General features: G+C 43.5%; 1 protein-coding gene across 1 annotated transcript in view; it reads right to left on the bottom strand.

Annotated features, from left to right (window-relative positions):
- LOC147717018 (uncharacterized) overlaps positions 1-19,252 on the bottom strand; it is a 65,041-nt gene extending 45,789 nt beyond the window's left edge. Inside the window, exon 1 of the mRNA XM_086919836.1 lies at positions 19,206-19,252. Coding sequence (XP_086775962.1) covers positions 19,206-19,252 — 47 coding nt within the window. The remainder of the gene's footprint in view (positions 1-19,205) is intronic.
- Positions 19,253-22,763: the final 3,511 nt, after the last annotated feature.

Genomic DNA, 22,763 nt, shown 5'->3' with positions numbered 1-22,763 from the left:
CAACCTCATACAGACATCATGCAAGATGTGCCATGGTGTTCGACTCCTTCTCCCTTTCCTTGCTTTGTTTTTCTCCCTTCCCCACATTCACCTTGTTGGCTTTGACTGGGTTGGGCTGATCTTGGTGGGTGAGGGAAGATGTGATCCAGCATCAAGTCTTCCATCTCGATTCTACGGAAACATCATGTGAGAGCCACAGGAAGATGATCATACAAGCCATAATCATCTCACATCTAAATTACACTAACATTCTGTACCTGTGAACTACCGGTTATGTGAAAAAGAGATTGCAGATCATCCAAAATACAGCAGGGAGGCTGCTATACCAGATACCGAAAACATGTTCTGTGTCTCAGCAGATCCGCACTCTACATTGGCTCTCAGGGAGTTATGCGTGGCCAACCAGATCTTTAGTAAGGTTGGTGCACCTAGTGTGTTTCCGCAGCTGTACCCTTACTTCCCGTCTAGAGTATTTTCAATCTGCAGACCTTAATCTAGCTGCAATCCCACATTACGCTGGCTAGACAGGTGTTGTAGCTCAGATTTCATCTGGAGTCAGGCATTGCTTTATTTTTGTGCTTCAGACAGACTGCATTTAAAATGACGCAGATTTTGGTGCAAGTGAAAAACACATGGCACATGAAACATGAAATGAAGCCTACTCAGTCTGAAATGCTTGTGCTGAATTAACATGTGTTTTTGCAGTGTAGGGAAACCCGTGATTTCAGTGGCCTCTTTAGTTTTGAAAATAATCATGGAAACTGTTCTCTCTTCCCAGTTCATTTTCTTTGTAATCTACCCTCCCTGTTCCTGTCTTAAGAGACTTTGGCTTTGTTGCAATATTTAGACAATGCATATTCAATTCATAACACATCTTCTTATAATATGTATTAATTAACCATGCACCAACATTACACTCAGGGCAAAACACATTTTGCATGAAAAGCTATCTAAACATTGGATCATGTTGCTTTGAGTAATGCGCTTTGAAAATTTGCATTGGTGCATGATTATGATATGTTGTACATTGCATATTTTTGCATGTTGTGCACAAATGATAGAAAAGCTGCTTTAAACTAATAGCTTTTGCTAGGTAATAACTAATGCAGGATACTAGTATGGGGGAGGTAAACATAATGGGTTTTATTTTCATAAATGAATATTCTTTTTGTGTTTATTTTGTTTATGGGCCCACCATTAAATGGCTGCCTAAGAATCCAGCATGGCTGAGAATCGTGCTGGAATGAGAGACGCATGCGCAGATTATACAAGGTTCAACAGGATTGTTAGGGCAAGATAAGTTTCATGTGTTCTTCATGTGTTCTTTCTGGAAAAATTCTAATCATGCACTTGTGTTTTGTAAGGTGTTTATGATAGTCGGTCCGACTACACTGACTGCAACGACCCGGACCAGCATTATGCCCACTATTTAGAGATTCCTTAAGACCTTTTTGACCAAGACGACTTGATCTAGATATTAAGCTTATAAACCGCCCTGAGGAAGCCCTAGGCCAGATGGCCATGTAAAGGGTGAAACACGTGTTAGCTGTTTCTTCACTCACTCTTACAGATAGAGTGAAAGTACTATCATAAACACCTTCCAAACAAGCATTTGCAATGCAATAGGTCTCGCATTTACTAGAGTTTAAGCTATTGGCAATGCAATAGCTTAAACTCTCACAAATGCGAGACCTATTGCACTGCAAATATTTGGTTTTACTAGCGCCCATGAGGCGCCTTCACATTCATGAAGGCCGCGCCCCTTTCTTTAGACAAGCCGCGTCTAAAGAAAGGGGCGCATTCGACATTAAAGAGAAACCGCGGCATGGGGGTCTTGACAAAAAAAGCATCTGTTTGTCAAGTTGACAAACAGCTGTTTTTTCTGGTAAAAGTGCCCATGCCGCACTTTCACTTTAATGTGGGCCGCACACCTTTCTTTAGTCGCAGTTTGTGTATAGAAAGAGGCTCGGCATCTATATATGTGAAAGCTCTGCCTGGGCGCTTGTAAACATAACTAAAAAGTTAATAAGTATGTAAGTGTAGCCACTTTACTGAAAGCGGGCGCAATGGACTGATCTGGGAGAGGAAGCATATTGAGCTGCGCGTCTGCCATTGTTTAAGTTAAAAAGCCGCGTGTGAAGCCCGATGCTTTCAAAACATGGGGTAGAGAGAGGATATAGGATTGCCTACCTTTTCATGAAATAGGCAGACTCAGCCAGGATGCAGGTTTGGGGGAAGACACGATTTCTGCCGTAGTTGCGGCCATGGCAGATGGAGTGTTTATGGTGACGCCCACTGTGCCAGCATGGCTGTGAGGCAGCCTCGGTTCCCCTGATTAGAGAGGCGTCCTAGTGTGTATTTTGAGGACTCCTCTTCAGCTGTGGCAAGGGACAGGACCCACCATCCTACTTACACTAACAAGAAAAGTGGGGTGGAGAGGGCCCTTAATGCGAAGCAGGAAGGGGGGGAAGAAAAAGTGCTTGAATGAGCACACCGGGGAGTGCAAAACAAAAGAAAGTTGGCAAAGCTTTATGACCGGGTGATACACCACACATAATATGAAAGTCAGAAGAGTTGAATAGTGACCCCATTGAAGGCATGTTGTGCCTGCAATGGGAGAAATTATTAAAGAAAATAGTGTTTATAGAGTAAATAAGCTGTACCCTGTAACAACTGAAGTAACAAGGAGCAGCTTGGAGGGGCTTTGTGGCGTTTCCGATTGTCTGCTCTTGGTGCACAATGCATGACAGTGACTCTGCAAAGTGGACATATGGCTCCATCCGGAAGGGCTGAAGCGGAATTAGAATAGTAAACAAGATGACGAGGAAGGAGGGGGAGAAGGGAGGGAGTAGCATGAAAGAGATTCTGCAAAGCGGACACATGGCTCCGCCCGGAAGGGCTGAAGCGGAATTAGAATAGTAAACAAGTTGTGAATGAAAGAAGGGACAGAGAGGAGGAAAGGTGGGCGGGAACACGGCCTGGGGGAAGCTGGCTGGGGAGGGGGAGGAGAAATCCAAGTAAGGCCGTGTGCGGGGAGAGAGAGGGGAGGTGCTGGAGCTGGGGAACAGATGGCCGTGAAAGTTTATGGCCCAAAAGAGCGTGCCTGTGGCCACATGAACTAGAAGAAAGCCGCACCAAAAAACCCTTGGTTTGACGATTATTTTGAGCACTTGAATTCTCTCCATTTTCCATTCCTTTGGAATGGAAAAGGCGAGACCTAAAAACCAGTGCGTGATTGGAATTTTTCCAGAAAGAACACATGAAACTTATCTTGCTCTACCAATCCTGTTGAACCTTGATATATTAGGGGTCAGAGGTTTCCCCCTGTCAAGGGCAAGAATCAAAGAAGAGAATCTTTCGCTCATCTTACGACCAGTAAGGGATCGGGACTGCTCACCCCTTATCTCTAAAAGCAGGCACAGATTATACCAGCTTGCCTCAAGTGGAGAAAGGAGTCAAGGCCACAGGGAACTGTACATTCTTGTTATCGTGCCAATGTACCAGTGTTTGTGGAAAGTATCCTTCCTGCATGCGATGTGAAAGGAAGGAAGAAATGAAATGATACATTTTTCTGCCTTAATGTTGCATATTTGTATAATTATTGATGGTGAAACAATAAGACTGTATTAAGCATTAACGCTTCCTTTGTTAAAACTTGTATGGGTTGGATTTGCAATGAGAACAGGATGGTGAGAACCTCATGTCATCTATGCTAACCAATCACGGTGCAAGTTCTACTGAAAACTGCAATATTATTAGTATAGTCAGCCAAGAATTAGAGAATAAATAATGGCCTCTTAGGGGGCGTGTTGGCTTTTGTTTTTAAGCCTCAAACTTGGGGCCTTAGTCTGAGATGAAGGAGAGGAGAAGATGCAGATGAGATGAGACGTCATATGGGTTAGGTATGAGAACTTTGCGGGTGCAGTCTGGGAGGAGATTGCGTCCGAGGAGCGATGGAGGGAGGTGGGGGGCATAGGCTAGCCTTGCACATAATATTTTTGGCCAGGCAGATCACATTCCTCTGTGGCCTTGTGAAGGGCAGGCTATCTCTCTCTGAAGAACAAAGAGGCATATTGAACAGACCAGGGCAGAAGGTTTAGATTTAGATGCTAAAACTCTACGTTTATGCTTTGACTAACTAACTAGGTTTGAAAAGATGTATTTGTCTTATGCATTTATTTCTCTTCATGGGAGATTTTTGCTAATTATTAATTATTGATTAACGTTGCAAAAGCTCACTCCTGAATTATATTTCCTGAACTCTTTAAAGAATTCTGATTGACATTTGATGCCACATTCCCTTCCTTTCTTGAATGCCTTGTATGCAACCTATAATATGTTCTGTATTAACCCCTTAACTGCTGCCGACAGCCAACGGTCGTCACAAGCACTACCTCCCCAGTGCTGCGCACGACCGTTGGCCGTCAGGCCAGCATTCGTTCTTCGAACGTTCAGCACTGGGCGCTGAACGTTCGAAGCTCTGATGAAGTTAATTCTATATTCCTGTTTACCAAATTCTGTAACCTGATTGATATTTGACTAATGAATAAAGGGTCGTAGAAACTTAGCTTTTGACTAGAAAATAAAACCCTTTAAAATACTCACCAACTCTCTTCATTGGCTTAAATAGTAATTGCATTTTTTATTTTTCACATTTATGTAAATTCTCCTGAAGGTGATACACAGTCGCACCTTTCCAGCAGTAAAATAGAGGTTAATGAGGTTTTGCATTAATAAATTACCATGAAATACCGCTGGGTCCTTTCGTGTCTTGGTATTTAGTTTTTTTTTTAAACCAGATTTTATTGGCATTTAAAAACATTTGCAGTACATACATATCATTCCTAATGCATCTTCCGTACATCTTTTATGCAGTCCTGGTAATTCATACCCAACTTATTCAACTATAACCCACCACCTCCCTGCCCTCCCTCTCTCTCCCTCTCCCTCTCTCTCGAGTTGCTGCCGCTTTCGCCTATTGTCCTCTCTATTTATAGGTAGTGATGCCTCGAATCTTCATACAGTAGGATGTTTTGGTTGCATACATCTGTGTTGTATGTTAAGGGGGAGGGGGGGGACTCATGGAGCAACCCTGGTCTCTCTCTAGTCCACCCTCCCTCTATTGCCAGGTCCCGTGGTGGGGATCTGTCGGGAGATGGTTCCTCCTGTTCTTGCTCAGGTGCCTTCAGTTCGTCCACTAATTGTCTCCATGCCCTGGCTCTGTCTAGGGTGCCTATACCCCGTCCTGCCTCTAATAGCAGGATCCTCCCTTCCGCACTCACCCATTTTTCAAGCTTGTGCTTCCATGTTCCAACCCTTTGTCCCCCTGTCAATTTCCAATTCCTAGAGATCTCCCACTTGGCTAGTACTAACACCAGGTCCTGGAATTTCCCAGTCGTTTTGGTCTTGGCTGTATGTGGGAACCAACCTAGTATGCAGTGCTCCAGGGTGCATGGGATCTCTTTGCTTAAAATTGTTCCTATAATGTGAAGGACTTCTTCCCAAAAAGTGACCAGTCTGTGGCAATCCCAGAACATGTGCATCATGTGTGCCTCTCTAACCCCATACCTAGGGCTGGCCGCCTATTCGACCTGAAAGTGCCTCCTGATGCGTGCCGGAGTGAGGTAGGCTCTTTGTAGGACATAGTAGTTGATTAGTTTAAACCTTGCGTTTCTGGTTGATTTAGGTGTTCTTTCTACTATACTCTCCAAGGCCTCCTCCGAGATTGGGATCCTCAGGTCCTCCTCCCACTGTAAGGGCAACTGTTCCATCGGCCTCTGAATATCTTTGCTCATTGCTCAGTATAGGCAGGAGATTCTTTTTATTCTCCCCGCCGACGTAGCGACATATCGGCAGCCATGTAGAGCCTGAGGCTCCACGCCTCCCCTACCCAAAGCCTTCTCATACTCATGGTGATTGCCTTGTGTAGTAGAAAGTGACATTGGGGCAGATCATATTTTGGCCGAAAATATTCAAAGGGGAGCAGTTCAGAATCACAGAATAGGTCTCACACACTCCGCACTCCAGCCTCGTCCCAGTCCTCTATTCCCACCCAACTCTCTTTATGTGGAAGGCCACAAAGTAAAGTCAACGGCAATTCAGGAGAGTAGGGGATTCTATTATTTGCGCGCTGAAGGTATCTGAACCAGCACTTATTGATCACCTTGGTTTCCGTAGTGTCCTCCTGTATTGTCTGCCTTCTTACTCGCAATAATAGTTTTGCTTGTTCTGCCTCTGTTGGCGCAAAGGGATATTGAATCCTTTCTGGGTTCCGCCTCACGGCCAGCCACTGGATCAGCCAGTTGAGCTGCACCGCCAGATAGTATAACTCTGAGTCTGGTACCGGCAGCCCCCCTGTTGCAGAGGAGTGTTTCAGCATGGTTAGAGCCACACGTCGGAGTCTCATTCCCATAGGAACAATGTTATCATTGAAACCATGTCTTTAAATGTTGCCCTTGGGATCCAGATTGGGAGGGTCTCGCAAAAGTACAGCAAGCGGGGCAGGGCCACCATCTTCAGTAGGGTGTACTCTGCCAGCCATAGGCAATGGCAGGGATCCCCAAATGTTCATGGTCGCTGTCAGAGAATTTACTGCTTCTGCCCACATAGCCCTCTAACAGGTCTGCTGCTTCATGGTAAATTATCTCTCCCAGATAGGATAGACATCTAGGCTCCCATTGGAGATTATCTAATGCCAGGGGTGGAGGTGCATTCGGCTCTATGAGGAATAATTACGACTTCTGACAATTGACCTTTAGTCCCGACAGGTTGCCAAACTCCTCTAGCATATTCTGCGCTCCCTGCAGATCCTCCTAGATCTCGGAGGAAGATCAGGAGATTGTCTGCGTTTAGGGCTATATGATGCTGCACGCCGCTCACCAGTAAACCTCTAAAGGCCCGCCCTTGTCTTGCCTGAGGCTAAAGGCTCCATATCAAGGGCGAACAGCAACGGGGATAGGGGACAACCCTGCCACGTTTCTCGTTGCATCTCCTGTCTTCCGGACATCACTTTACTGATGTGCACACTTACCGTGGGATAGGTGTATAATAATCGCACCCACGCAGAGAAACCACTTCCCCGTCCCATTGCGTCCAAGTACCACATACAGGAAGGACCACTCAAGGCTATGTCTTGGCACCTAGGTTATGGAACAAACTGTCTACTTACTTTAGGAACATATACAACCACCTCAGTTTTAGAAAACAACTGAAGGCCAGGCTGTTTTAAGTCTTGAAACCCTGTTTTAGTGACCGATGTCTCAGGCTTACTGGCAAGCTCATGTCTCCGCAGCCATGTGTGGTATAAATCATTGTAATATAACATAACATAACACATCAGGTTCACAGTTGAAATACATTATGTACACAAAACAGGCATTGTGAGGTCTGAAAACCGATCTGTGTTCAATGTGTTCTTGTAGTTGTACAATACCATCAGAATAATGTTCAGGTTATCTGCAGTCAGCGGCCAATTTTCCTGCATGGAGCTTGTTTTAGGACAAGTTCAAAGGGTCCAGTTTTCAGAAGTTTCCTGAAATGAGCGTAGTCAGGTTCTGGTCTCAATCCATGGTTCAGACTATTCCAAAATGTATGGTCCAGGAAGGCAGGTATTTTTTTTAGGGAACGTTGAACTACTGCTGCCTTTTGATCTGTCCTACTTAAGCTGCTTCCATACTGTATGGGTTGTGTATGGGCTGGGGCTACAACTTTGTGACATACCTGTTGCACGTTTGAAGGAATCATTGACAGCTGTTGTGCCTGTGTGTATTCTGGGTCTGAGGGAAGGCAGCCCTCGCTGCACAGCTGTACCAGATGTGTGAGCATGTCTGAAGAATACCTTCATGACAGCTTCTCCTTCTACACCTGTTCTGTTAGCGAGAGAAGCTTGCACAAAAGCACCCAACGCTCTACCTGTTCTGCTAGTGACAGAAGCTTGCACTGTCGTTGGCGATGCTCTATTGTATGGTATGGTTATGTATATAGCACTTTCTCTATGAAATCTACATTGCTTCTGCCTACAGCCAAATCTGTACCTGTTCTGTGTCATTGGGAAGCTTGCTTTACTGCTAGATGTAGTGCCCTTGGTAACCAAATAAAGCGAAACAATTGCTCGTTAAAACATTATCCATGTGGTTGTTTATAAGGTATTGCAGCGTTCTCAAAGCAACCCCAATTATATACCAGATTAGACCAATGACGAGGGACTTTGTGGTTGAAATGTTTGAAATTCTGTCAGATTATGAGTGAAAAACGTGAAGAGCAGAGACAGTCACCCGAAGGCATCACGGCGATAAAACGGGAAAAAGCAAAAGGGGGAGAATGTAAGACCCTTAACCACTAAGAAAACAAAATGGATTTTCAAGCCCTATCAAGGCTTCCATGATGAGCTCTTAGCAGTGTTCTGTTTGGCTGGCAGAAGTGCGAAATGCTTGTTCTTGGCTCAAAGACTAAGACACTCAGGCGCAGGTGGACAATGTTCTCCACAGTGCTACCCTCACATCTCTACAATACAATCACTCCCTTATCAATTAACCTTTGGGTGGAAAACAGAGGCGAAAGGCTCTATTCCTCCTGTCCGCCCGAGAATTCTGTGAAATGGTGTTCCCAGAATTTAAGGGCCTAGAGGGGGCCTTTTAATATGGAAAGTAAACCACGTGACTTACTGTAGTCCTACTAATTACTCTACAAGTAGACTTATATGTAATTTATACCGGGAACAGCACCGACACCAAAAGGCATCATGTTAACACTGTCACATCAAGCCAGTGTCAGGTGAACACGGTTTTTGATACCTAGCCCGGTGTAAATATTTGATGGACGCTTGGCCTGTTGTGTGCCAGCAGGAGGGGTGCCTGTCTCAGAGACCCGTGACTCTCCTCGGTGACTGCCTTCGTCTCAGCTGCTTGCTTGGGCTGCTCAGCACTCTTGTGTTACATTTCCTAACAAGTATCTTCTTCAAGAGGGCCGAGGTAACAGGACAGGCGACTGAGGCCAGGGTGAAACATGCTCCTATTTGCTAAAAAGCCTCAGTACTAAATGGCACACGTGGATCGGTTTACCGTTTCCAAAGTAATTAGCAAGCATAAGTTAAATTTGCCATGGATATTTCTGTTACTTACTCATAATTAATAGTCAGTCAGTAAAGTTGGACAGGCTCAAATCTCCCTTTGAGACAGGGCCACCCAATCAGAGGCTTGACAATTTTTAGGACGATTCACTGAAGGGGGTAAATCAGGTCAGTAGGAGGGGATTCCGGATTGTGCGCAGAGTTTGGGATTCTTTGAATATTTAAGAAACTTGTTTGCTTTGTGGGTTCTAATAAGTGGCAGGTGACTATAAGAAGGCCGGCGCACTCATGCTGCAATTGCAATTTTGTAATTTACCGTTGCGTGTGTGTGTGTGTGTGTGTGTAGATAATATATACATATATTAACTACTAGCGGTCGCCAGTAGGTAATTATAGTGAGGTCCTAGTTTCATAGATAAAGCGTTTTTTGTTATTAATAATTTCGGTGCAATTTGACGAATCTTTACGAAATTTTCAAAACTAGTTTGCCACACACTTCAGTTGCTGTTTGGAAAGTTTTGGGTGATTTGTCAAGCAGGCGCCAAAAAAAAGGGGGCATTCCAAAACACGTGCCATAGGGATTTTAAACATGACTCCAGCCCGAACCACTGAGCGCAATTACACCAAATTTGGCAGAAAGTTAGTTCTTGGTCCAAAATGATCTCATTTTGTAATCTGGTGAAAATCCATTCAGTAGTTTTGGAGTTAATAAAGAAAAAGATTTATAAGGGAAAGCAAATCCTCCACGGATCTTACAGATTTCAAGGTGAGATTTGATTGACTGCCAGCACCTCAACCAGGGAGTGTTGGCAGCGCTCTTGGGACTTAGACTTGGCCGAGTCCCAAGAAAACACACAAAAAAGACAAGGGGCAGGGTAGGAATACCGTGACTTCCTTTACTTAGTGGTTGAGTCCCACTGGGACCCCGCCGGCCAGAAATGTTTCTTTTTTACATTTTCCCCAGAATTTGCAGCGGATTCCTGGGGGCATGTGGCCCACCTCCCAAGGCCGATTACGGTCCAAGGATCCCATCCCTGAGGGCCCAGCTACATATATAAAAGGTCATGGGGCTGATTTTAGCCTTGGGGACTCAATACCCCATGTCCTAGCTGAATTTGAAAATAGGTAGGGAGCCGCGTCTACCCCCTCGAAGGCAAATTTCAGCACTGGGGACCCCATCCTCCGGGGGCCCAACCAAACTGAACAAGCATTTGCAATGCAATATCTCGCATTAGGAAAGTTTGAGCTATTAGTATTGTAAATGACACATTTTTTATTTATGTGTTGGTTTTAAAAATAGCTAAATTAATAGCTTTGTCATTTCCAAAGCCAATAGTTTTAACTTTCGCAAAAGTGATACCTATAGCATTTGTAATGCAATATGTGTTGTATTTACGCGACTTAGATGTATTGATATTACAAATAACATTGGCTTTTAATTTTTTAAAATAGTTAATACTTAAATTAAAGTTATTGTAATTTATAATGGCAATAGCTTAAATTTTTGTAAATTACTTTTGTGAAGATTATGTTCAGTGTATTTTACTGTGGCGAAAATCCACGAACAGAAGTAAAATATTAACATCTTTTTGTGCAATTTGTAATAAAGCTTGAAACATTGAGAGAACATATTTGAACCAGTTGTTGTTGAATGGTTGCACAGATTGATGCTGTGGTGGCACTGAGTGATGTTGTGATGGCGACGAGTGATGCTGTGGCGTTCAGTGATGCAGTGGTAGCGCATAGTGATGCTGTGGTACCCCTGAGTGATGCTGTGGTCGTGCTGAGTGATGCTGTGGTGATGCGATAGCTAGATAGAGTGCGATAGATAGATAGAGTGAGGGCGATAGATAGATAGAGGGAGGGCATTAGATAGATAGAGGGAGGGCGATAGATAGAGGGAGGGCGATAGATAGATAGATAGATAGATAGGTAAATAGGTAGATAGCTAGATAGAGTGAGGGCGATAGAAAGATAGATAGATAGATAGATAGATAGAGGGCGAGAGATAGATAGACAGATAGAGTGAGGGCGATAGAGAGAGTGAGGGCGATAGATAGATAGATAGATAGATAGATAGATAGATAGATAGATAGATAGATAGATAGATAGATAGATACAGTGAGGGCGATAGATAGATTGATAGATAGAGTGAGGGCGATAGATAGATAGATAGATAGATAGATAGATAGATAGATAGATAGATAGATAGATAGATAGATAGATAGAGTGAGGGCAATAGATAGATAGATAGATAGATAGATAGATAGATAGATAGATAGATAGATAGATAGATAGATAGATAAAGTGATGGCGATAGAGTGAGTGCAATAGATAGACAGGGTGAGAGCGATAGATAGATAGACATATAGATAGAGTGAGAGCAATAGATAGATAGATAGATAGATAGAGTGAGGGGGATAGATAGATAGAGTGAGGGCGATAGAGTGTGGCTGATAGATAGAGTGAGGACGATAGATAGATAGACAGATAGATAGAGTGAGGGTGATAGATAGAGTGAGGGCGATCGATAGAGTGAGGGCAATAGACAGATAGATAGAGTGAGGGCGATAGATAGATAGAGGGCGATAGATAGAGTGAGGGCAATAGATAGAGTGAGGGTGATAGAGTGAGGGTGATAGATAGATAGAGTGATGGCGATGGATAGATAGAGTGAGGGTGATAGATAGATAGAGTGAGGGCGATAGATAGATAGAGTGAGGGCGATAGATAGAGAGAGGACGATAGATAGATAGAGTGCGGGCGATAGATAGACAGATAGATAGAGTGAGGGTGATAGATAGAGTGAGGGCGATCGATAGAGTGAGGGCAATAGACAGATAGATAGAGTGAGGGCGATAGATAGATAGAGGGCGATAGATAGAGTGAGGGCGATAGATAGAGTGAGGGCGATAGATAGAGTGAGGGCGATAGATAGAGTGAGGGTGATAGAGTGAGGGTGATAGATAGATAGAGTGAGGGCGATGGATAGATAGAGTGAAGGTGATAGATAGATAGAGTGAGGGCGATAGATAGATAGAGTGAGGGCGATAGAGTGAGGGCAATAGATAGAGTGAGGGCAATAAATAGATAGATTGATAGAGTGAGGGCGATAGATAGAGTGAGGGTGATTCATAGAGTGAGGGCGATAGATAGATAGATTGAGGGCGATAGATAGATAGATGGATAGATAGAGTGAGGGCGATAGATAGATAGATAGATAGATAGGTAGATAGATAGATAGATAGATAGATAGATAGATAGATAGATAGATAGATAGATAGATAGATAGTGTAATTATGTGGCACTGAGTGGTATTTGGAGTGTATGTTGCATTGAGTGCAGTGTAATTATGTGGTGTGTAATTATGTGGCACTGAGTGGTATTTGGAGTGTATGTTGCGTTGAGCGCAGTGTAATTATGTAGCATATAATTATGTGGCACTGAGTGGTATTGTGTGGAGTGTGTGTTGCATTCCGTAGAGTGTAAATATGTGGCATGTAATTATGTGGCACTGAATGGTATTTGGAGTGTATGTTGCATTGAGTGCAGTGTATTTATGTGTATTACTTTCACCAATTCATGCTGGGATTTAACTCCGTACAATTCCTTGCAAGAGCTAATGACCCGAACCACTATAAGAGAGTCAGGTTCAAGACCGCTAAAGATGCGGTTCGAATATGGAATATAATAATGGCTATTGACAAGACTTCATTTTTCCATCCTAACCTAACACTTTGGAATAATCTGCGTTTACCTGGCATTTTTAGCGATTAGGTTGGTAAAATATGGGCTAATCTAGGCATAACTAAGTTGGGTGACTTATATGGTTCAACGGGCTTTTTAGAGTTTGAAACACTTAGATTACTTTATAAACTACCCGAAAATATGCAATTTAAATATATAACGATACGTGATTTTTTGATTGGTAAAATGAAGCTTAAAGATATTTTAGACTCAGACATTTGGGCATGTATCTATGGGGGGGGGGAATAAATCTATAATTAGCCTAGGCTATAAATGCTTCAGCCAATTTAAAACAGATGATTGACCTAAGTTGGCTCAAAAATGGGTTCTAAACTGGAGATGGGTATATCATCAAACAACATCTCTTCTTTTTTAAATAACATTGACAACCTTGTCAACTCATCTAGTTTAAAACTCCAAGCCTATAAGACTGTGTGGCAGCTATACTATACTACGGTACAAATTTTTAAGTGGACCGGTAATAATGCTCCTAGCGATCGTACACAATGCCCGAAATGTAACTTATTGGCTGCCGACCTAGAGCATATGATCGTCTCATACCCAATTCTGCGTACATTCTGGGAAAACCTAGAAAATATTCTGAAGCAGAAGCAACTGATCTGCGCCCCATTATCAGCTGAGATGATACTTCTAGGTTTACAACCAACCACTGATCCATTTAAAGATTTGCTTTTTATTTTGTTATCATGCGCTAGACTGATCATTGCAAGGGCATGAATATCAGATAAACCACCTCATGTAACCGAATGGTGGTTTCTGGTGAAATATACGATATGGAATTTGCTTTAGCTAAAAGAAGAGGAGATCGCTCACTTAAGAAAATAGATAAAATCTGGGGAATTCTCTTTTCAGGTCAGACCTGATGTGTTTGTTATGTGCCATGTGACTTGCCCTTTGCTCTTTTCTTTTTTTTTTCTTTTTTTTTCTCAAATGTTCTCTGTACTTTTTGAATCTTTTCTTTTTGCTATACTTATAATGGATTAACTGACTTATTTGTGTAATTCTTGATTGCTTGTGTTATCAATGAAAATATATTTTTAAAAAAAAGTAATTATGTGGCGTGTAATTATGTGGCACTGAGTGGTATTTGGAGTGTATGTTGCATTGAGTGCAGTGTGATTATGTGGAGTGTAATTATGTAGCACTGAGTGGTATTTTGAGTGTATGTTGCATTGAGTAGAGTGTAATTATGTTGCGTGTAATTATGTGGCACTGAGTGATATTATGAGGAGTGTATGTTGTATTCAGTAGAGTGTAATTGTGTGGCGTGTAATTATGTGGCACTGAGTGGTATTGTTTGGAGTGTATGTTGCACTGAGCGCAGTGTAATTATGTAGCACATAATTAAGTGGCACTGAGTGGTATTTGAAGTGTATGTTGCATTGAGTGCAGTGTAATTATGTGGCATATAACTATGTGGCAGTGAGTGGTATTTGAAGTGTATGTTGCATTGAGTGCACTGTAATTATGTGGCGTGTAATTATGTGGCACTGAGTGGTATTTGGAGTGTATGTTGCATTGAGTGCAGGGCAATTATGTGGCGTGTAATTAGGTGGCACTGGGTGGTATTTGGAGTGTATATTGCATTGAGTGCAGTGAAATTATGTGGCGTGTAATTATGTGACACTGAGTGGTATCTGGAGTGTATGTTGCATTGAGTGCAGTGTAATTATGTGGCATGTAATTATGTGGCACTGAGTGGTATTTGGAGTGTATGTTGCATTGAGTGCAGTGTATTTATGTGGCGTATAATGTGGCACTGAGTGGTATTTGAATTGTATGTTGCATTGAGTGCGGTGTAATTATGTGGCGTGTAATTATGTGGTACTGAGTGGTATTTGGAGTGTATGTTGCATTGAGTGCAGTGTAATTATGTGGCGTGTAATTATGTGGCACTGAAAGGTATTTGGAGTGTATATTGCATTTAGTGCATTGTTATTATCTGGCATGCCATCATGTGGCACTGGGTGATTTTGAAGTGTATGTTGCATTGATTGCAGTGTAATTATGTGGTGTGTAACTATGTGGCACTGAGTGGTACTTGGAGTGTATGTTGCATTGAGTGCAGTGCAATTATGTAGCTTGTACCTATGTGGCACTGAGTGGTATTTGGAGTGTATGTTGCATTGATTGCAGTGTAATTAAGTGGCGTGTAATTCTTTGGCACTGAGTGGTATTTGGAGTGTATGTTGCATTGAGTGCAGTGTAATTATGTGGCACTGAGTGGTATTTGGAGTGTATGTTGCGTTGAGCGCAGTGTAATTATGTAGCCTATAATTATGTGGCTGTGGCACTGAATGTTATTATGAGGAGAGTATGTTACATTGAGTGAGGTGCAATTATGTGGCGGGTAACTATGTGGCACTGAGTGGTACTTGGAGTGTATGTTGCATTAAGTGCAGTGCAATTATGTGGCCTGTATCTATGTGGCACTGATTGGTATTTGGAGTGTATGTTGCATTGATTGCAGTGTAATTAAGTGGCGTGTAATTTTGTGGCACTGAGTGGTATTTGGAGTTTATGTTGCATTGAGTGCAATGTAAATATGTAGCATCTAATTATGCAGCACTGAGTGGTATTTGGAGTGTATGTTGCATTGCGTGCAGTGTAATTATGTGGCGTGTAATTATGTGGCACTGAGTTGTATTTGGAGTGTATGTTGCGTTGAGCGCAGTGTAATTATGTAGCCTATAATTATGTGGCACTGAGTGTTATTATGAGGAGTGTATGTTGTATTCAGTAGAGTGTAATTGTCTGGAGTGTAATTATGTGGCACTGAGTGGTAATGTTTGGAGTGTGTGCTGCATTCAATAAAGTGAGGGCGATAGATAGAGTGAGGGCGATAGATAGAGTGAGGGCGATAGAGAGAGGGTGATAGATAGATAGATAGATAGAGTGAGGGCGATAGATAGAGTGAGGGTGATAGATAGATAGATAGATAGAGTGATGGCGATAGATAGAGTGAGTGTGATAGATAGACAGATAGAGTGAGGGCGACAGATAGATAAAATGAGGGCGATAGATAGACAGATAGATAGAGTGAGGGCTTTAGATAGATAGAGTGAGGGTGATAGATAGATATATAGAGTGAGGGTGATAGATAGATAGATAGATAGATAAAGTGGGGGCGATAGATAGATAGAGTGAGGACGATAGAGTGAGGGCGATAGATAGAGTGAGGGAGATAGATAGATAGAGTGAGGGAGATAGATAGATAGACTGAGGGCGATAAATAGATAGAGTGAGGGCGGTAGATAGATAGAGTGAGGGCGATAGATAGATGAAGTGAGGCAGATAGATAGATAGATAGATAGATAGATAGATAGATAGATAGATAGATAGATAGATAGATAGATAGATAGATAGATAGATAGAGGGCGATAGATAGATAGAGTGAGGGAGATAGATAGATAGATAGATAGATAGATAGATAGATAGATAGATAGATAGATAGATAGATAGATAGATAGATAGATAGATAGATGGATAGAGTGATGGCAATAGATAGAGTGAGTCCGATAGATAGACATATAGAGTGAGGGCGATAGATAGACAGATAGATAGAGTGAGGGCTGTGCGCCCTCTAGCGCCCCTGTTCTAACCGACTTTTTTTCCCCTTTCTTGAGTGAAGGTGATTGGAGGTGACTTTAGTCTGCTATCATTCTAATAGGAGGACTAGAGCCTTGGATAGGGCTTATTTACAAGGCTTTTGATACAATTCCATACCCTTTCCTTTCGTTTAGGGCTTATAAATCTAAGTTAAGGGATAGATTCCTTAGTAGGGGTAGTAATCTGCCCTTTTATAAGAGTGCTAGTATATTTCCGATGGAGTTAGGCTTATTTCGGGCCTTGTAGGCCTCAAACGGGAGAGACTCCATCTTTCTTTCTGCCCCGGCAGCTTGAGATGCTTCTAGGTCAAATGTAATGTTTTAGTTATGAGGTGTTGTTCGCTTGGAGAGAACCGGCTCAGGCTGGCCCTTATCGAAAGACTGTATTTTTCTCCGTGTCGAAGACATAACATCAGGCCGGCCTGCTGAGAACGTGTCCTTGGTACGGGGAGGTACAAGAATTTGGTGGGCGGCAGGTTACTGGTCGTAACTTTCCATGAAGGGACAAGCTTCCATATTAGCGAAAGCATGAGGCAGTGAGTCAGTCAGTCTGTAGGCGGCAGCTAGTCGTTAGCATCAATGCAAATAATTATTTCAAGGCAGACAGTCGCCATTTTGAAGTCCGAGAAGACCGAGAAGCTGATACTCTCTTAGAAAGATTGAAGTTATTTTAGTTGGAGCAGCTGGCAAGCTTTGACATTAAGATCAGAGCATAAAGAGTGAAGCAGTTAGTTGAGAGAACGAATACCAGAATGGTAGAAACTGAGTTATAAGATCGAAGCTGAGAAGTGAAGACAGTCCGTGATTGAGAGGAGAGAGGAGTAGTGCAGAACAGCCAGAGAGAAAGCAGCTGATAAGAGGAAGGTTCCAGTGACTTGGAGGGAAGCGAAGGAGACAGAGCATAGCGGTGCAGACGTGTATCCATGACTGCAGAGGTGTGACCCTAAGACGAGCCAAGGCACAGACGAGAAGGGAACCCAGATGACTGCTGAGTCCAGACTTCATATTAATAAGGTGACGTCGACCCTTTCTTATTAGCGTGCACACATTCTAACCTTTCATTTTCCTTTTCAGGCTATATGTTATAGTATAGTATTATATTGTTATATTGTGATAATAAAGATACCCCAGTTCCTAGTGAACCAGTGTGTATGTCTTACTCTCATGCAGTTAAGTTAGCCTTTCTTCTAGTCAGATGCTGTTATACGAACGGATGCTACCCCCGTTCAGGTAAATGGTAACTGAATAATAAGGGAGAGAGGAGCCCTTGAAATAGAGAATAAGTTGTACACCGTGTAATTCGGCCATTCTTGTGTGATCCATAATATTGTAGTATTGTACCTCTAGTGGATAGTGAGAGATTCCCAAACATGAAGAGCTAACGGTATTCATAGGAAAGTGATCGTCGTTGTAAGGCAGCGTTAATGAGAGCACCAGGGGGGAAACTGGTGTGTATACCCACAGGATTGTGGCTTGTATGAGAGGAGAGAGAGAGCACCAGGGGGGAGACTGGTGTGTATACCCACAGGATTGTGGCTTGCGAGAGCACTGGTTGCAGCCAGTGTGTAATGGTAAGTAATCAGAACTGCTCTAGGGTAGATTAGTCTGGGCCCGTGTGGCCGTGAGACTATATTGTATGAGTGTGGTATTGTGGAAGATCTAAGCATGTATATTGCTAATTCCCTATCCTTGGGTAGGAAACATAGATACCTGTTGTAAATAGGTCCTAAGGAGGGAGGTGGTTACGTTTCGGCTGGGTTACTGGTGTTTTGGTGAGCTGATTCTATCTGGTCCGAGAATCCGGTCGTTACAGCCCCCCTCCCACTCGTAAATTCTTGGTTCAAACTTTATGCTTCTGCAGTAGCCTTGGGAGCGGTAATACTCCAATTCTAAGAGGATCATCAGAAGGTGCACATCCTCTTCTACTACTACTCTTGTTCTCTTTCTACGGCAGAAAGAAATTATTCTGTCCTTCAAAGGGAGCCGTTAGCTATGTAAGAAGCATGTACAAATGGAGCCATCTGTTGTTGGTAGCGAGACGTCTTTGAGATCAGAACTGACCATACAAACATACAAGCTTTGGAAACCATCTAGTGAAGGAACAGTCGTCAAGCAAGCTGGTCATATTTCTTTTCCCAGTACCAGTGTATTGACAGTTATATTCCTAAGACTCAAAACATACTTGTAGATGGCTTATCTTGTAGATAGTTCAGATAGGAAAAATGGAGGGAGGAAGAAGCAGAGGTTTATTTAGCTTCTAAGAGGTTCTGGTTATCTATCAGAAATGGGAGATGAACCACATGAGTCTAAGTATCAGAGTCTCAGAACTTTTTGTCTCTGAGACCCTCAACCACACGTTCACAAACTGCGGTGTATGTAATCTCCACTTAGTGTGGTTCGGTGGTTAGCGTCATCATCGGGTCTTGTCACTTGAGTGCCCCATTCTACAAGTGACATCAAAACTTCCACCAGCAGGGAGACTGTCTGGATGTTGACAGTGGTGAGGGGATTACAATTATCTTCTATCCTGTAGGTGAATCTTTATTGGGAGAAAAGAGTAGGTTCGGGATAAGTCTAAAATCAAAGAGGTGTTTAGTGAATGAGCCACTGGTCCACGACACCTAGTGGTCGGGTCGACATGTTTCGGCCTAGAACAGCCCCTATGGGTCTATGGCTTTTTTCAGGACCAAAAAAATATATATGGAGGCCTTATACTTCAGGGCTTCCCGGATAGTGTGTTATTAGTAAGTGGAAGCACTCACCCGTCTTCGTCAATGAGCACAGTTTGCTCCAGACGGAACGTGGTCATAGGTACCGTCTTTAGGCCTATAACTGTGAGGTAAACAAAGGAAAATGAATTGCATGATAAAACTAACATTGCCAATTTCCCAATTCACCCAGTGTGGCACGGAAAAAAAACCCTGGGCAGTAATGTCGCTGGTTCTGGCGTGGTTATCTTCGTATAGATATATATTAGTGAAAGAAAGATTGAGTCAGGGGAACAGGTACACTGACTTGCTTTCACTCTTGGCAAACATGTATAGAGATCTGTGAGTGGAAGGCACGGGACCCACCCAGCACACAGGCTTGGACCCTGTCCCTTCAGGTGTGAGCTAGGGCGGAATGGACCGCTATACGGCGGGAGGAAACAGTGGGACTCCGTAGGGAGCCTATGGCAGAGACCTGGGAGTGTATGCTTCGCAACCTAGAGTCGGGCGGGGTAGCTGCTGCTGAAGGAACGGTGGAGGGCTAGGCGGGACTGCAGCTAACCAGGGGATGCACGCTGGGGACACCATACATGGCAACTTGCAGGGTGCAATGCGTGAAGCTGAAGGCAGGGGAGTGACGGGAGCTGAAGGCATGTGGGGATGGGGGAAGGACATCTGAGCGGGTGGAGGAGTGGGAGATTGGGGGGGACAACATTGACTGTCTGTTCAAGACCATGTCGCACTGTGCTCGGCTGCATTAGCAAAGTTAAGTGTTTACTGTTTGAAAATATAACTCATTTCTGTACCTAGAGCTGGGTCGTATAGGCCCCCCTTTATTTTATTTTATTTGAATTTGGATGCACTCGGGCACAATTGCTAATTACAGGAATGTTTGCAAAACACAATGCAGCACCTCGGGCATAATGTGTTCAAGTATCTGACAATCGAAATATAACTGCAGTAATGTATTGGATGAATATGTATGTGCATTGTACCGATTGTGGAAATGAAACTGAAAAATGCCAATAAACAGATCTGACAAAAAAATAGAGAACTGTGAGGTAAAGTATAGCACTCCCTCTGTTTAATAATGATGATAGTGTATAGATAAATCATTCCAGCGTTCAATACTGGCAAACATGTTGGCAGATCTAGGGGACAAAAATGTCTCTTAGTAATTTAAAGAACTGGAATGATAACACTAGGCTGCTTGAAGAACCCAGAATGGGCAGGGGTATTTTTTATATTTAAAAAAAGAAAAGTAAGGTACCCAATGTTATGAAAAACCCTGTAATCTAAACAAGAAAGAGGATGAAACATCATAAATAGCAGTCTCATATCAAGTGAGACAGAGATCAGTTAGACAGAAATAGACTGGTATGTTGGGCTGTGAGTCAGGGTTATGGTCCAAGGAAACAAATTACGTGCTCCTCCCTCCCACAATAAACTCTAAACTGGTCCCGCGAGTCAAGGAGCTATGACCGTCCTGACCTGGTCAGAACCGGTCGCTCCACTCGCAGCTCGTCCCTTCCTGCCTGGTATCGATCGTGGTATCCCCTGCATCCTGTTGCTGCCTGGTATCGTTGTATCGCTGTGCATTGCTTTGATTAGTGCCAGCCATTTGTGCCATTGATATCGCTGCATCTCCTGCATTGCTTTGATTAGTGCCAGCCATTTGCGCCACTGTTTGTTTCTGTACCAGCGACCTCCTTTGTGCCTGTGCCTTCCCTTATTGAGCCTGATCTCGCCCAGCATTGTTTAGCCATTTTTGTTGTGCCCTTAGCCCGTCCCTGCCGCTGCTCCCCCGCGGCCCCACCCCGGCTCCCTCCAGCTTCGACCGAGCCTCCCCACTCGCCACCCCGCTCCCGCCTCCCAGCTGCTCCTCCTGGTTGGTGGCAAAGCCGGAGTTCCTAGGGTGGGAAAGACAGACATGAATTAGTAATGAAGTGGTGGGATAATACTCGCCTCCGTGTCTTTAATAAAATTAAGACTTTCCGTCATAAATACTAGGAAAATCTACATTTTATGGCAAGAACGGAGGCTCCTATTATGCTTGTTCAAAGCATATTAACCACTAACGAAGAAGCAGTAACAACAGGTTTACAATAAAATGTCTTGAAAACAGTATCATTAGACCAATCTGCTGATTTCAGGATATCCTCCAAACGAGAGCCTGCCCAAAAGGCTTTAGAGGCCATAGCACCCCTAGCGGAGTGAGCACCAAAGGCAGTGATGTCAATGCCCGCGAGGGACATGATCCAACACACCCAACGGGCCAGAGTGGCGGAGGAAACAGGATGATGGGGTTTACGAAAAGAAATGAGCAATTGCGAATGAGAGGAAGTCCTGAGATCAGCAGTTTTCTGTTCGTAACTTTTTAGGCATTGACCAACACAGAGCTGAGGCTGGGAAGGGAAATAGGGATAAAACACAGATTGCAAATTAGTTTTGGTACGCCTGTGAACCTGAAACAAAACACCAGAAGGCGAAAATTGTCTGGAAGACAAATCTAAAGCTTTGACATCAGAGACACGTTTGATTGATATTAAACACAATAACATGGTAATTTTGGCAGAAAGCATTTTGAGGGAGAGAGCATCATTGTCAGGCCATGAAACAAACAATCTGAAAACCAAATTAACATCCCATATAAAGGAATACTTAGCCAACACGGGTTTTGTGAATCGAACTCCTCGAAGAAGGCGACACACCAAAGGGTGAGTACCTATCGGCTTATTGTCAATGGGACAGTGGGTCAGAGAAATAGCTGATCTGTAAAGGTTAACAGTGCGATAAGATTTACCAGCGCTAGTCTCCGAAGCTAGGAAGTTAAGAGAGCGGGGACGCATAGCACAGCTCACTTATTTGTGTGCACTGTTGGGCCCTGGTTTGGGGTCTCTGGAGCCAAAAAACAGCCCCCGGAGAGGGGCCACACATCCCCATATTTAGGTCGAGCCTAAGGCATTTCTTTAGCAATGCATGTTGGCGAGATATTATGTAGGGCTTTCAGAAATGCACCCAAAAGCTTTTCTAGGCGGATAGCCTACAGTGCATGTGAGCTGGGCACGTGCACATCGAACACCATCAGACTTCAAAGGAAGCCGCTCCCCCGCCCCCACCACGCAATGCAGAGAGCTTGTTGTTTACAAGCAACACCCCAGCTGCTTTGCCACTCCCTCCCTTCCTGCTGGCATTCCCTCCTCCCTTACCCCTATCTGTCTCATTAACAAGTGTCTCTCCTGCCCGTACAAAAGCGGCCCGTGTTGAAAGTCCAATAAGATTAAATCAACAAATTGCTTTTCCTCCTGGGAGCTCCGAATAAAAGTGCTTTTATTTTTCTAAAAGTTTGAGAGTATACTCGCTCAAATGAATGCTTTTATTGTAATTTATAGTTTTAATGTACAACACGTGCTTCCCTTGGCTTATAATTCTTGGGGCTGGCTTGGTTCCAGAGAGTAATTATCGGTTCATCCTTTAGAAGCCATTAAACGGTTGGATTTAAACTCACATGGCACCCCCTGTAACATCCACACTGGGGGCCTGTACACTATCTCTCTCTCTCGGCCGGCCTTCTGCTGCCCAGCTGCAGAGCTCCTGGAGGCGCCCTGTAGG

This window comes from Lissotriton vulgaris, chromosome 5 (genome assembly GCF_964263255.1).
Source record: "Lissotriton vulgaris chromosome 5, aLisVul1.2, whole genome shotgun sequence".
Taxonomy (NCBI): domain Eukaryota; kingdom Metazoa; phylum Chordata; class Amphibia; order Caudata; family Salamandridae; genus Lissotriton; species Lissotriton vulgaris.
The sequence above is the reverse complement of the archived record's forward strand: the minus strand, read 5'-3'. Positions and strand labels throughout refer to the sequence as shown.